A 15,606-nucleotide genomic window follows, 5' to 3' on the forward strand; every position below is an offset into this window, starting at 1 on the left:
GGCTTTAGAGTGGGAATAGGGTGTTTATTATGAGAACTAGATCAGTTCTAAGGGAAAAAGTGAAGAGCAGACTTTGTGGAGCAGAGAATGGTTTAAACCCAATTAAGCGGCGCTGCCCAATGCTGCGCTATGCGCAAAATCGCGCAAAGCCACGCTAAAGTGGGTTTTATACAGGGGGACTTGAAAGAGCTAGAAATTGGCCCAAAACGGCCAATAGAATAGAAGCCTCCCTTTATCCAAGAAACAAAATGGGCAACACAGGAACTTTCCAAAAGTCCAGAATACAGCAAAGCCCCTGCTTCCTTCTTTTCATCCTCCACTTCTTGCTCTTCTGCCCTTTTGAGGAAAAAAGAAGGGCATCTGTCCCCTCAAAATTACCCCCCCACTCCCACTTACCCTCACTGCATCCCTGCACATGTTCCTCAGCTTGCTCATCACCCTCACTGCATCCCTGCACATGTTCCTCAGCTTGCTCATCTCCCTTTCTGACTTTGCTATACTCCCATTTCAATTAATAAAACTTCATAGGAACATTGTTAAATGTCCCTTATTGTGGCTCAGTCTTCCTGCAGAATCACCAAATTGCTCCTGTGCATGCACAAACTTGCATGCATGCAACATGAACCATGAAAACATCTCTTCATTGGCAATGTCGTTCCCCATGCAGATTTCTTAAGTTACTTAATGCTTATTGTGCAAAATATATCTTCTAAACTGATAACTACCTTCAGGCTGAATCACCTCTCTGCATCCGAGGTAGTCCTTGCAAGGTTGTGCAAAGCATGCTTATGAATCCCAGCATTTATTATGGAAACAAATAATTACAGTAAAATGCATGTATACTTGCAAAATAAACAAAGAGGACATCAAATAACACAAGAGATGGACTGGAAACAAAATGGTTATGTCCTAGCAGTAAGCCAGTAAAAGCTGCAGTAAAAAAAAGTGTAACTTTTAAACATGCAAAATGGTTTTGGTAGAGTTAAAGATATCTGCTAAAGAGCTACAATGTTGTCTGTCTTTTGGCTTTTTCCCGGTAAGTGGCTGCCACAGCGGAACTCCGGTCCACTAATGAATGGCAGTAGATTTTTACAAAACGCCAAGGTGCCAGCTCAATGCCCAACCTTCAATGAAGGCACGCCCATTTACACACACATCTTTCGAATGCTACCCAACCACGGGGAGGACATGCAGACTCCACACAGAAAGCACTCCAAAGCCTCGCCGAGATCGAACGGAGAACCTCTTGCTGTGAGGTAACAACGCTACCACCGTACCAAAGTGCTACAATACACAACGTAGATTAGGTCTAAAGCTGTCCTCCAATAAAATCACTGCAAGGGGGACAAAGTTCACATATACTTATAATTGTAAGTGTGCAATGGTGGCAAGAAAAAGTAACAGTATGTTTAGCAAGACTTACTACCCCTTAGTTCTTCAAACTCTGCAAGGATTATCATTCTCACAGATACATTTTCTGCCAACTGCTTTGCCATAGCTACTTAACAGCAAAATAAAGGAAGCAATTATCTACCCCCACACACACACCATTGACAATTGTCCAATATTCACTCTTTCCTAGCCAAAGTGCTTCAGAGCAAACATCTCAGCCTCCACATTTTAGCACCCATCTAGTTTCAACATGGTTGGGCAAGCAATTAATGCTGACTCCTCTGATTCTATTTTAATGGATTCATGCTGGCACAAAGGTAATTTCAGCGAGTTCCAAACTGGTTTAGCTGGAAGCATTCAATTGAGCCTAAACAAGGGGTGCCATCCTTGCATTCTCCCAAGTGGGGGACCCCACCCCTAAATTATATATACCAATTCCAATAAACTCAACAATGGGGAAGGGCAAAGTTGGTTTCATGGAAAGTAGGTTTTCAGCCGAATCATTTCAGAGGATTGTGTCTCGCAAACATCTAGCAGAGAGATTATATTCCCATTCCAACAGCCATGGACTGAGGCCTCCTAACTGTCACTCACTTCACATCTCACAAAAGTTTCCAAACTGGTTTCTGGGCTATTTAACCAGTGAGTCTTTCAGGCAGACAGTGAACCTCCCTTCACTCTGGGGTTCCCCAGAACTCTTGTTCTTGGGCACCTTTAACCTTTTTATTAACTCTCATCTTCAATGTCTCACCACCATCTTTCAATGTTTCAAAGTTATGAAATCTGTCAAGCTCTTTCCAAATTCCACACCTGTCTAGAGAAGAAACCCATTTTAAACCAGAGTAAAACAAAAACTAAATCTTTACTGGTAAGTCTTGCAAAGGTTCTAGTCTCCCCACTAAGATGTTTGACTCCCATCAGCACCACTCATTCCAAGTCACTCCCACCTTCAAATACTTATGTTTTCATATTCAGTCCAACCTATGCCTTCGCATTTTTAAAGTTCAAATCCAAAATCAACCACTCTTTGCATGTAGAAAGATGTCCAAGTTCTTAACCCTTACAGTTTTCTGCTGTTGGCAAAGGGGATGTTCATTCCAGAACTAGAATGCAACCTTCTGCTTCTCAAAGCCTCCAGCAAATACATCACATTAGAGTCCCTCTAACAAAATCTGAAATTTTATCCTGCTATCGCCACAACTAGGCATTACTGAGACATCCATTCTTGTGGACATTGGCTGCCTGTAGAGGAAAGTCCTGGCCGCCTTCTGTTTATTTTTTCATCTTAGAAAAAAAAATTCTATCCTCAGATTAAAAATCATCCCACACCCATTTTTGAATAAACTCTCCAAGTCACCCACTACTGTAGCAAGTCCACTCTACAACCCATATGGCCAGAGTTCAAACAATAGCTCTAGCACTGAAGAGAGATGAGAGGGGAGGGGTTAAGTGAGTAGCTGACGCTGGCTTGCCTTTAGGGCAAGGACTGAATGGTGACTTTGATAAGCTAAATTAACACCTGTCAGCAGAGGCTGGACAGCATCAGAAAGGCCACAATTAAGACATGGGCTTGGCAAACCCAAGCAAGTGAATGCAGCTCTCATTTCTTGTGGGTGTAAGAAAGCATATGCATGGGGAGGGTACATAATTCCCCACAGTAATGAAAATGCTCAGCTACAAATTTTACACCAGCATTTACAACTACTCAGGTGTAGTTACAGTTTCTCCTTGATGGGCATTCAGAAATGCCTATATAAAGAAGGGTTTTCAGTCCGACATACAGGTGGCACCTATGGTGGACAACTTTGGGAACTTTCAGTTCCATCTGCATATCAATAGTTTTACAGGCACACTAAATGACTGCAGTACCACTTCTGACCTACAGGTAGAGCTGTGGTGATTGATGGCTTTCGCTGAACTTGATGGGCTACATGGAAGCCTTGCTAACCATTTAAACAGTCAGAACACTGAATGCTGCGCTGCTGAGAAAGAATGAGCAAAAATTGGGATTTCAAAGAATATTCCCTTTTCTCTGGGGTTATGGGGACTTGCCTTCCACATCAGTATGCAGTGTAGCAAGTTTAAAGGAGAAGAGTAGGTTAGATAATTACTTTTCTCCCATTTTTTTTGTCTTGTCAATTCAGGAATCAGTATCACTAGTCCTGGCATCTCAACAGCAAATACAAGGGCTTGGCACTTGTTGAATTATACAAGTAGCATATAATGCTCTTAATTAACCTAGAATGTCATTGAACCTTATTCCCTACTTCTTGTATAGCAGGTTATTATGGAGCAGGGAATGCTGTGGGGGTGAAGTTAGAATTCAGTGTTGGGGTACTGTATGATGGCAAAAGCCATCCGCTGCGCTATCCCCACTGGAATCCAGACCCTATGGAGAACTGATACTTCTAAATGCCACAAAACTACTGCTAAAACAAGCAACCCGAAATTCCATGCTGTACATCAATAACAATGTTACATTGGGAAGGCCCCTATGTACACAAATCACCACTTTCTTCCTCCTCACACCCCCTTACTTGCCTGAACTAAACCCATGGTTGCACAGCCACAGGAAATGAGAAATACCCTGGAAGGGAAAAGCAGCATGAACGGCGGTCTTGGAGGAGTGTCCGTATTACAACAGGAAAGATGGAGAAATTTAATGAATAAATGAAATGGGGAAATAACATATGATGAATGTCAGCCAGCCACAGTGGAATTCATCTGAATAGGTCAATCTGAAATACATAAGACAGAGGAGTGAAGACCTGATTCTATAGAATTAAGTGATTTACAGGTAGAGGGATCAGGACAGTGGAGATATTGCACAGAAAAAAAAAAGGTAATAACCTGCCAAAAAAAGTAGATAAAAAACAAAAAAAGACTGTTACTGGTTGGAAACAAGACAAGTAGGACATTAATAAAATGTACAACATTCAACAAGTAATGAAATGAAACAAACTAGGCAGACTAAGGGACCTCTCTCAACCTCTAAAACTTTAGGTATTCAGGAACAGGCAGAACGTTCAGGGAAACAGACAGACAAGGGCATTTTTTTATGAAGGGTGGGAACATGCTGGTTAAGTATGCTCTACTTAGCATTCAACAGGTAGGGAAACAGGCAAAAAATGTGTGCTGGGCAGTTTTTAGTTCTACCAAATGATCAATGTCTAGTCTTTCTACCTTAACAAAGTAGTTTGTTCCAGAAACAACTTGACTGCAAAATGAAACTGCTTTGAATTCTGAATACTTCTTCCCGGCTTTTTCTTCTGCAGCAGCTTTGATCTAAAAACAAAAGAAACTGTTAACTTAATCAGAGTCAACCAAACTATGCCAATACATCCTTCATGCATTTAGCATAACATGTCTCTTGTTAGCAGTGCATTACAATGTTTTGAATTCAAAAGATAGAGATGTGCCCAATGAATCACAAACTCAAGTTACATTAGTTTTCAACAATGGACACTGTCCTGCTCCATGTTACTCAACTGGAATCTCACAAAAGGACAAACTTTGAACTGCATAAATTATAACCAGGACTGCACAATTTCATTCATAAAAACAGTTCAAACTGCCTGTCCAGTTTCATGAACAGCAGAAAAATGTTTGCTGCAAAATCATTTAGGAGTTTCAACCAAAGGGTGTCTTATTTCACTTTCATACCTTTGAGAGAGCATTACTAAAGCAACATACCGTCAAGAACAATTACCAGTTTGACATTGGTAATGCAAATCCACAAACAGCATGCTTTGTTCATAAGGGCGTAGCAAAACTGATCATACAAAAATATCTACAGTCAATTTTTGCACTGCCAACACATCTGGTTTAGTAGTAATACAGAACGTTTAGTAACTATTTCATCATTGCTTTTAAATATTAAAATGCTGTTCTACTCAAGTTCTAGTACTGCCTTCCAGATCTGTCCCAATTATAAAGGAACCACTGAAAATAAGGTCTCCCTACAGTTTGATGTAAAAACTGAATAACTTTACATACCAATACAAAATGCATATACAATTCCCCAAAAATGTAGGTCTATATTATCCAATATAAAAGTGAATTCTGCGAACTGCATCTACATCGAAAATGCAGTTCTGTGAATTCACTCTTGTGGGGGGCTTCACCGCCATACCCCCTGCTAATTATATATACCAACTCCGAGACTGCACTACAGTAAGGAAAGGGCACATTTTCCGATCTTCACTGTACCACAATCTCACCATTATCAGTTTGCTGAACTGCATTTCCGATGTACATGCAGTTCATGGAATTTGCTTTTCAATTAGATAATATAGACCAAAAATGTTCAGCAAAAAAAATTTATTTATTTTTTATTTTACATTTGTTGACCGGGATAGTCCGACTGGATGCATGTCCATTTTCAGCAGAGGCCCAGGGAGAAGCTCCAAGGAGCCTAGAAATTAAATTCATTCATATTAGAATATGTACACGTACTATGGTGTAGTGCAACCTAGAGTCTGCTGAGGGACCTGTAGAGCTGTAAGGTCAGAGAAATCACACATACCTATGTGGAAAAAGCTGCACTCTCTTCTTATAAAAGAGGAAGGGCTGCAGAAACAGTACAGTAGAGACATTTGCCTAAGAGTTGTTTGACAGAATGAAGTTTCTGGGAGTGGGGGAGGGGCAGGAAAAAAAAAAAAAAAGAGAGAGACTGGGTGTATGGAGACCAGAACCTAAACAAGAGATGGAGGAAAATGGAAAACCTTGAATTGTCAAATATATGTTAAGGCAGAGTTGAAAACTACAATCTTCACTGAAAATGTGAGAAACTATTCTGAAATATTAAAGTAAAGGTGAATATTTTATTTTAGAGACATACTGTGTGTTGTGTAGGAGTTAATAAATGTTACAGATGTGAATTTCCACTCATTAAGGGAGTTCGGCCCATAATGATTGTGGTTAAATGGTGAACAATGCGGTTCTTAGTGGACTTAAAACAGCAGAATACATGATATACATAATTCTCCAATTTGTGGAACTTCTATACCTTTTTACTTTAGACCTTGGAGCCACACTCACCACTTTGTAAATATATACAGAGTGGAAGTGCTTAAATACAAGAAGACTGTTACCTCACCTTCACACACATTTTACTATTCCTTGCTTTCTTCGGTGATTTTCTCACAAACACAATGTGGTTTACATTAATGGTTAGTTACCTTTATGCAGAATGAACTGTAGAGTCTAAAATCATTCTGCAAAAAAAATACCTTGGTAGACAAAACTATAAAAATGTTGGGGTCTTTATGCTTATCAATCTGCATCTGTGTTCTTGTAGACAGCTCATGACTAAATTTATTTTATTTATTTATTTTACATTTGTTAACTGGGTTAGTCTGGCTGAGCTTTTGGCTCATTTTCAGAAGAGACCCAGGGAGAAAAGCTCCTCAGGACTAGAAAACAATTTATTAAATTTTAGTAACATAGTAGTAACAATCAGCTATAGGATCTTACAAGCAGAGACCTGGAGAGAAAAAAAGTTCCTCAGGCAATTCAATTATACAGAGTATTAACAATTGGCAGACAAGTATGCGAGTTGCTACAAACAAGGTTTTAAACAATTAGCAGAAGAATATGTGACTATTTACAATATTATTTAAGCTGCTTAGAGCAAAGAGAGTTAATAGTTAGGCAGACGCTTATTAAAGTGGGTAGGATCTAGTTGTGTCGGAGTTTGGAAACAAGAAAGGAAAGTAAGAATGGCTAGTATGAGATGTAGGGGGTGTAGAGTGTAGGAGACAGACTAGACAAGGAGGTTGTTTTTAGACTGTTAAGAATTAAAAAGGGGTTGGGAGGGTGGCCTAGTGGTTAAGGTGTTTGCCTTAGAAACACAAGGTGCAGGGTTTGAGTCTTACAAGGAATAATTGGCTAGGCTTAAAATGGCTCACAAGGGCAGTTAGCTTAGTACTAATCTATGAACCTATGGAGATAGAGGAAAGAAGAGGTAGAAGAGGCAGGGGAATAGTGTTAAAGATACATTAAGAGTGAGGTGGTGAAATAGGTAAAAGGATAGTGGTTTCAGAGTGGTTGGCTACAGTGGCAAGACCACTTTATTTTTAGGCATTTCCTGGTGGCTAATTTGAAACTTTTGCTATGCTGGAGGGATTTTATTTCCAAGGGGAGTTGGTTCCAGGATGTAGCTGGGTTATAGTTAGAGAAGGCAGCCTACTTTGGTTTTGGGTTTGTAGATGTCTAATAATTCTTGATTTGAGCTGTGTAGCGTCCTAGCAGGGAAAGGCTGTGATAGTGGAGAGGCTGGGGCAGAAGGAGGGCAGATGGAGGATAGCGTGGATGATTTGTAGTGGGTATAGTTGGAGCAGCTGAGGGAATTCTAGCCAGTCTAGTTGCTGTAGTGCTAAGCAGTGGTGTGACTTGTAGGTTTGGTTAGCTGCCATCTGGCTATCTTATTATAGGTAGTTTCAAGCTTGGAAATAAGTGTAGAATTTAGGTTTGTGAATATGTGGCAGCTGTACAGGAGTGTTGGGAGTACCAACGCCTGGGAGATGGTTATTCGGGCAGTGTTAAGTATTTCTTGCTACGGAAAAGGGGCCCAAGTTTCTGATGAGTTCTTTTTACAGAGTTAGTAATATGGAGATCAAACTTAAGCTGATCATCTATTGTAACATTTAGTACTAGATTCAGCTGAGATGATAGTGTTGTTGCAGGATAAGATGGTAAATGTACTTTTGAGTGTGGTGATGTTTTAGGGAGGAAGAGTAGGAGCTTAGTTTTTTGGATTAAGTATTACTTTGTTATCACTAAGCCAAGTCTCACGGTGTGAAACTATGCCTGGGTAGTTGAGTGGAGGTCAGCTGAGTTGTCAGCAATGGTTATAACAGTTGAGTCATCAGCATATTGCACAAGAGATGACTGGAGAAAAGAGTAGAGCAAGTTGGTGAAAATATTAAGAGAGTAGTGGTCCAAGTACAGACCCTTGGGGGACTCCCCATTTGTACAGTGAGAGGGAGGATAGTGCAGAGAGCCATTTAACTGATTGCTGGCAGGTAGAGAGATAGCTGGAGAACCAGGAGATAGTAGGGGAAGAGAAATATAAATTTGAGAGTTTATCTAGAAGGAGTGGGTGACAGACAGTGTCAAAGGCTTTAAAAAGTCAAGGAATAGGCATGAGACAAGTTTATTGCTATCACGAGCAACGGAGACTATGTTGATGAATGATAGGAGTGCAGTAGTTGTACTATGCTTGGGACGGAAACCATGCTCTGTGGGTGTGAGTAGGTTTTCCTGGTGAAGGTAATGCATTACCTGCTTGTGAATGCATTTCTCTAAGATTTTTGAGAGTGGAGAGAGTATGGCAATCGGTCTGAAGTTGGGATATGTCTGAGGAGTTGTCCCCTTTGTGAATGGGTAAAGAAATTCTTCCATACAGTGGGGACATAGGATTCAGAAATGATCAGTTGATTAAGATGGATACAGGATAGGCAAGAGGTTCAGAGGCAATCTGCAGGAAGTAAGAGGGTAGCTTGTCAACAGATGGGGGAGCACGGTTTAAGTTTAGAGGGTAATGACTTTACATAGTTAGTTGATACTGCTTTTAGAGAGAAAGGAGTTAGGAGGGTTTGGAAGAGGTAGAGTTTGTGGGGGTGCTAGTGTAGTTTCTGGGGGGGGGGATTTATTATGGAGGTTGAGTTTATAAAATGATTGTTAAATTTGTTGGCTATGTCTTCAGGTGTTGCATTGGGACATGGGTTAAGAGACGAAGGGTTTCCTGGATGCAGAGTCCGTTTGATAGAGCTCCAGAATTTCTTTAGGTCTGATTTAAGAGTAGAGGGAGGATTGGCATAGAAGTTTATTTTGTCATAATGGATGACTTTTTTTATTTTATTTCTGAGTTTGTTATATTTCTGAAGAAGAGAAGGGGTCCTAGTTTTAGTCCACATTTTCCCAATCCTATCCCAGTCTTTGAGGGTTCTGGTAGATTTAGTGAGCAGTATTAGATTTGATTCTAATTGTGCAAAGAGGAGGAAGGGAGTGAAGAATGTTTAGGAATGTAGTGTTGAAGGACTGGACAGCTTCATCTAAAGGAAGAGTGGTGAGGTAAGACCAGTTAATTTGACAGTTGGTGAATAAAGGAGTTAGGATAGAAATGAGAAAGTGAGCGGGTGGTAATAAATTTGTTAGGTTTGGTAAGGCGGGGAGTATGTCTGGTAACTGTTATAGGGCAGTGGTCACTGAGGGCATTTGGAAGGGTTTGGAAGTTATGACAGTTTTGAGGGTGGGAGATCAATATCCAGGTCAAGAGGAGCTAGGTAGGTGAGATTTATAGAATTTATAGATTTATAGAAAAGGGTCCAAGGACCAGCCCACTTACCTGGTTAATAAAAACCCCATAAAAATAAATAAAATATTCTGTGCATCACACATCAACATGTGTGTTTAGATTTAGCTTGTGTAAGTACACACAAAAATGATACCCAGCCCCTTCTAATTAAGCGACTTGCTCAAAGTCACACAGTAGCCAAATGAGGGCTGTGTGAATCAAACCCTGTATGTACCATAAGAACTACACATCACAGCCTTAACCCTCTATGCCAATTACCATAATATGAATAAATATATTCCCTGCAAGCATACCTACTAATACAATGCACACACGTACATATATAAAATAAATATAATATGCGTAGTTTGCATAGACAACAAGCCCGTTTGCCCACCTCAAAGGACATTCAGGTTACTGGCATTTAGCTGCAACAATAGATACATTACAACTCTATGTACAGGAATGGACTTGGATGAAGTGGTGCCCTAGGCACTGTGTACTGTTACTTACACACACACACACACACACACACACACACACACACACACACACACACACACACACACACACACACACCTCTGTTCTCCCCATTCCAGGCTTCCCAACACCATGCATGTGGCGCATTACATTTTACCTTACTCCCAACTTTTTCAAGGCATCATGACTTTCTATTTATTATGAAATGCATTTTAAAGCTTTTTTTTTTTCTTTACACAAACCTTTCATTCAGTGATGGCTTGAACAGAAATTATGATTAAGGGAAGAAATTTAATGTTGCTGTTCAACATAATTTTCCTTTACTTTCTTTCACTACACCCTTCCTGATAAAGCCAGCACAGTAACCGCTTAAGAAATAACTCAATTAAGCCACAGCCCTCAGAAACTATAGGGTTACAGATGTTTGGGATGCATTCTAGAGCATTTTTCCAAGTTTTTAATCCAATGACTAGTATGAACTAAAGACAGGATTTCAAGGAAAACACAAGTTGTGCACAATGCTTAATGATGAAGCCTGACAAAGTAATAGCTTGTGGACAGATAAAAATTGTAGATAACCACACACCTTCATGAAAAACTGGAGGAATTCCATTTACCCTTCTGCACATCCTTGAGGTGGTGCAGTTAACCAGAGCACATGGACTGATCCACAGAGAGGGTGCGCAGACTCCAGAGAATAAAAAAACATAGCCAAGATCTCCTCCAGGGAAAACCACTGCAAAATGGCAATGCTACTTACTGCATCAGTTTGGCAATGAACAGTTGTATTTACAAACATCCTATTTGTGCCAAATCACAAAAAAAAAAAAATGTGTAAGGTCTATGTCTGATGACAAGCAAATATATGACCAGCTTGTTACTCTGAAATACACTGCAAACATATCTTATCCACCCTCATCACCCCACACACAAGTATAATGGCAATGCTGTTGGTGTGCAGGGTAAGTCATTCCTGTCACTGTCCCCAATTTCACAGAACCTCGCTGGTTTTGCCCAATACTTTTGCTGTGTCCCTTGAAAAAGGTTAAGTTTATGGTAAATAATTCAGGATTACAGTCAGTCAATAAATCCAGACAGAGTTTTATAATTCATACTGTCCAAAAAGTGCATGTTGATGTAAAATGTGTCATACTATTAACTTTTTAAATGAACTAGAGTAAGATTTTAAAACTGCTCCCGATTTTGAGCCTTTATTTTGCTAATATGTTTAGCTTTGCCCTAAATTCTTGTGCAAAGAACTTGAGAGTTATAGTACTTGGTGTTCTGCCCGTATTTATAAAACTCCCAAAGAGAGAAAACATCCCTGAAGATAATAGCATCAGCTCTTCTTAAAACCTGAGGTTATCCATGGAGAGGATTGCTAGGCTGCTGATCTCTAGGGCTCATCTTGTTCGTGTTCATTCATGGATTACTGACTTTATCCTAACAGGGTCATATCCCAACCCTGTTTTGTTTAGACTGTAATTAGAAAATGATTGTTTAGACTGTAATTAGAAAATGAATAATCTCTTTTCTCTCTCATTTTTCTCCAACCAGCAGCATCTTTTGTGAGGCCCAAAGTTCACCAACAGGATTTGCCAAGTCATGGGCACTATGGCAGTGGTGGTAAAACAATTTTATGAAATCGTGAAGCCTGTTACTTGACACAGTTACTACAGCCACTGACACCTTTGAATTTTACAGATTTATGTTAGTGTTACCCAAGTATGCGAGACTGCTGTACTAGCTTTTCTTGGTTTGACAAACATGTCAAGATAACTTGCTGTGCTTGGGGGTACACCAGGACCAGGGGCCTCAGGCAACTACAAGGTTCACTGGTGCATAAAGCCAGCTATGCATAGAGTTTGAAAAGCAAAGATTACACACACCCATACCAGCACATGACAAATATGCAAAGAAGAGAAAACCTTAATGCTCTCTCTCACGCACACACACTTTTCACACTTGTGCATCATAAAAATCCCAACATACAAACACACCATATACACAAACACACTAAAGTGTTGCCTTTCTGGGGGGGGGGGTGCTCTACTTTATATATACAGCACTACCCAGATCACACAACACTGGAGAAAGAGCATAATCCCAGACCCAGTAAATGCATGATCTCACACTAAAAATCAGAACCCTTCAATCAGCTCTGCAGTAATATATATGGTACATCAATTCAAGTGATCATGACGCCGCTTAAAAGGTTCAATGCACTGGGCTTTTCAATCCACTGAACGGAACCTATACATATATGGTTCCGCTAGTACTGGCCAACGGTAACCAAAAGTCAAATCCTATACTGTCAACACATTTTGGTTAACAACGCAGAGTCAGCTGTGCAAGAAAAGACAATCCTGATGTTGGGGAATATACTCTATCCCCAGGGACTGCGAGATTCAGAGTTAGTATAAGTTAGTATAAATAACTGGCAGGGGGCTGGGGGTGAAGGGAAGCTTGACCGATACAAAAATCACTTTTTTGTTGCAGCATGTTCTGAGGATCAGCCTTGGAAGATATGCAGTAGCATGTCATTCTTAACTATATTGAAGTAGCAACCATTTCATGTTCATGATCCTTTACTTATGCAATAAAGCACAGACTTTCAGAGCAAGCAAGCACACACTCACACAGGTGCAGTTCTTAATAATTAATCGGACTGCAGTTTTGTCTTTTCAAACTGAAAGCACTTTTGGCAGAGTGCTATGTTTACTGAAGGCCATTACCACATAACTGTAAACACACAATGCAGGATGGCTGTGAGAAGTCATTAGTCCACCACAGAACTATTTTTAGACAGGAGGATACTGCAGGTTTACTCCAAAGGAGCTTGGAGGATGCCTTGCACTACACCCATCTTTGCATGCTTGCAGTTAGGCTCCCCTTCCTCCACTCCCAAAATGTGCAGTACAGAGCTACCTCTGTACTACAGGAGGTCTGACATCCCACTAGGTACAGCATGTAGTACCTGGTCACAAGCACACATGGATTTCTGTGTCTGAGAAGCCCATTAAGATAAAGAAGCTTCACACATGCAGACATCCTCCATTTAGTTTTGTTTGTGTTCTTTCCTAATGAATTAAGGAGGCTGGCCATCATCAAAAATTCACCATTGCCCATATGAGCAAGAGATACCTGGAGCCCATAAAGTATATATTTTTTTATTTCATATGAATACAATCTAACTGGCAAACTCATAGTAATCGTTAAGGTTTATACAAACCTGATAAACAAAACTAAAATAAATGAAGCTAAAATGAGGGGGCACAATGTGGAGAAAATTTTCTTTCTTAAGTTGCTAGAATAACAGGTTTAGCATTATGAACTTTGAAACACAAACGTCTAAACAATTAGCTAAAAAACTGTTACAGAATTATTCCCCATCCTTCCTTTAAGGGAAAGGTTTAGCAAATGTGGAAAAACGCCTGAGCTACTCTTGCAAAAGGAACAGAATCTAGGATGTGCAATTATCAACCCTCTGCATAGCTAAAGTGACAACACCCTACTGCTCACTCCTGCCCTTAGGGAAACCCTCAATCACCAGCAGAGGTATTACTAAAAAAAATCTCATCAAGGGTAGTCACCCTGGCCCCAGACCAATCTGCCTTTCACGTTTGAAGTATGTACTATGAGTAGAGGATTAACAGCAAATTCTGCCTTTTCTTACCCTACTTTAATTAGATACCAGTCAAAATACGCATCAATTTCTGTATATAAAATGAAATGCAAAAATAATGGCAAAATACCTATAAACTTCAAACAAGCCAATACAATAAGTTCAAATGAAAACATGGCGATTTAGTAATAAAATAACATCACTAAAGGGGCAAAAGCCAAAAACTTAAACGAAAAGAAGCTTCTCGTTAAGTGAGTCCCTGCTAAACAGAACCAAACTTTCTACAAAATGTAAGTTAACCCAGTGATACCACCCACCATGCCTGTCACATGCTCATTGTCACTCCTTCACAATGCAGGTAGTGTGCTTACAAACTCTGCAATGTTTACTCGGGCCATGTGTGTTTTTTATAACCTATGAAGTTTACATCCCTTTTAAATAACCGCTTCACTTTATCAGCGCAGAAAGAACTTCGATTTTGTATTGAACTCGCTATACAACCTCAAAAAGTGACCTCTCCTAGAATATGGAAACCTATGCAAATCTACTGTCTTACCAGATACCTGCCCACCACAGGTTAGGCGATTGAATACGCAATATTTCACCAACTCTAAAAGATTTCAACAGAAACCAAAAGTACACTCACCTGATCACACAAACTTTGAATTTCAGGAGTGGCAGGACTGACTTTAGAAGTACCCCCGCACAATTGGCCAGGCATGAAGTCACCCATATTTTTTTCTGATTAGCAGCTAACTATGTGGATGGTTTACCGCAGTGTCAAGGATCAAAATATATAGCATTCTGTCCATGACGACAGTTTGGCGTCTACCGTCTCAGCTGCCAGTATGGGCGGGAACTACAGAAGCAAGTTATGACAAGAATGTTGTTAGAAGAGGCAAGTCTTTCTCACAGATCTATATCAGGTTTTAAGTGCGGGTCTGATGTGTTTCCAGACTTAAAGTAACTTTAAATTTTACCACTTGAGTTACTTCTGAGTGAATTGGAAAAGTCGGGAAAGACGAGCATGTTCTTGTTTTGTGCATGTTGTGCAGAATGCTAAGTCTGTAATAACTTGACTCTGCGGTATTAATGGTAAAAGTCTTTTCTTAAATTTAGGGCGTATTTATAGGGTTACCACCCGTCCCCCTTTGCGAGGGACAGTCCCTCTTTGGGCAGTTGTGTCCTGCAAAAAATGTGAAAAAATGGCAAATGTGAGATTTTAGGACAAAATTATTTTCAATATTTTATGTAATAGTTGCATAACACAGTTATTTGTTAAATAACATAAGAATAAGATAAAAGGAACTGGAATAAACTTTTATAACATCAAAAGAAAAAAAAAAAAAAATAAACTTTTGTGGTACTGTGGGTATGCTTTGCCCTGCAAAATCTGATGTTTGTTAGCACATGTCCCCTTTTTCGGCATTTGGAAAGGTGGCAACCCTACCAGGGTTGCCACCTTTTCAAATGGCCAAAGTGGGACATTTTCGGGACAAACATCAGATTTTACAGGCCGACACATACCCACAGTCAGTACAAAGGATAGAATTTAACCTTTTTGCCTAAATAAAAGCGTATTCTTGTAGCATTTTAGTTTCTTATTCTGTTTCTTATAATATTTAGGTATTTTAGATACAGAATAACTGTTTAATGCAAGTATTACATAAAATATAGGAAATAATTTTGTCCTAAAATCTCAGGACATTTGCCATTTTTTAAATTTTTTGTCAGGACACAACTGCCCAAAGAGGGACTGTCCCTCGCAAAGTGGGACAGGTGGTAACCCTACAGTTATTCTGTATATAAA

The 15,606-nt window shown here is 39.8% G+C and overlaps 1 protein-coding gene across 1 annotated transcript in view; it reads right to left on the reverse strand.

Moving 5' to 3' along the window:
• Positions 1-14,596, reverse strand: part of LOC122804686 (cystatin-B-like) — a 31,625-nt gene extending 17,029 nt beyond the window's left edge. Inside the window, exons 1-2 of the mRNA XM_044074700.1 lie at positions 14,443-14,596; positions 4,576-4,677 (exon numbers count right to left, since the gene is read on the reverse strand). Of these exons, the coding sequence (XP_043930635.1) occupies positions 4,576-4,677; positions 14,443-14,529 (189 nt within the window). The 5' untranslated portion in view covers positions 14,530-14,596. The remainder of the gene's footprint in view (positions 1-4,575; positions 4,678-14,442) is intronic.
• Positions 14,597-15,606: the final 1,010 nt, after the last annotated feature.

This window comes from Protopterus annectens, chromosome 6.part0, assembly GCF_019279795.1.
Source record: "Protopterus annectens isolate FY-2018-M chromosome 6.part0, PAN1.0, whole genome shotgun sequence".
Lineage (NCBI taxonomy): Eukaryota > Metazoa > Chordata > Ceratodontiformes > Protopteridae > Protopterus > Protopterus annectens.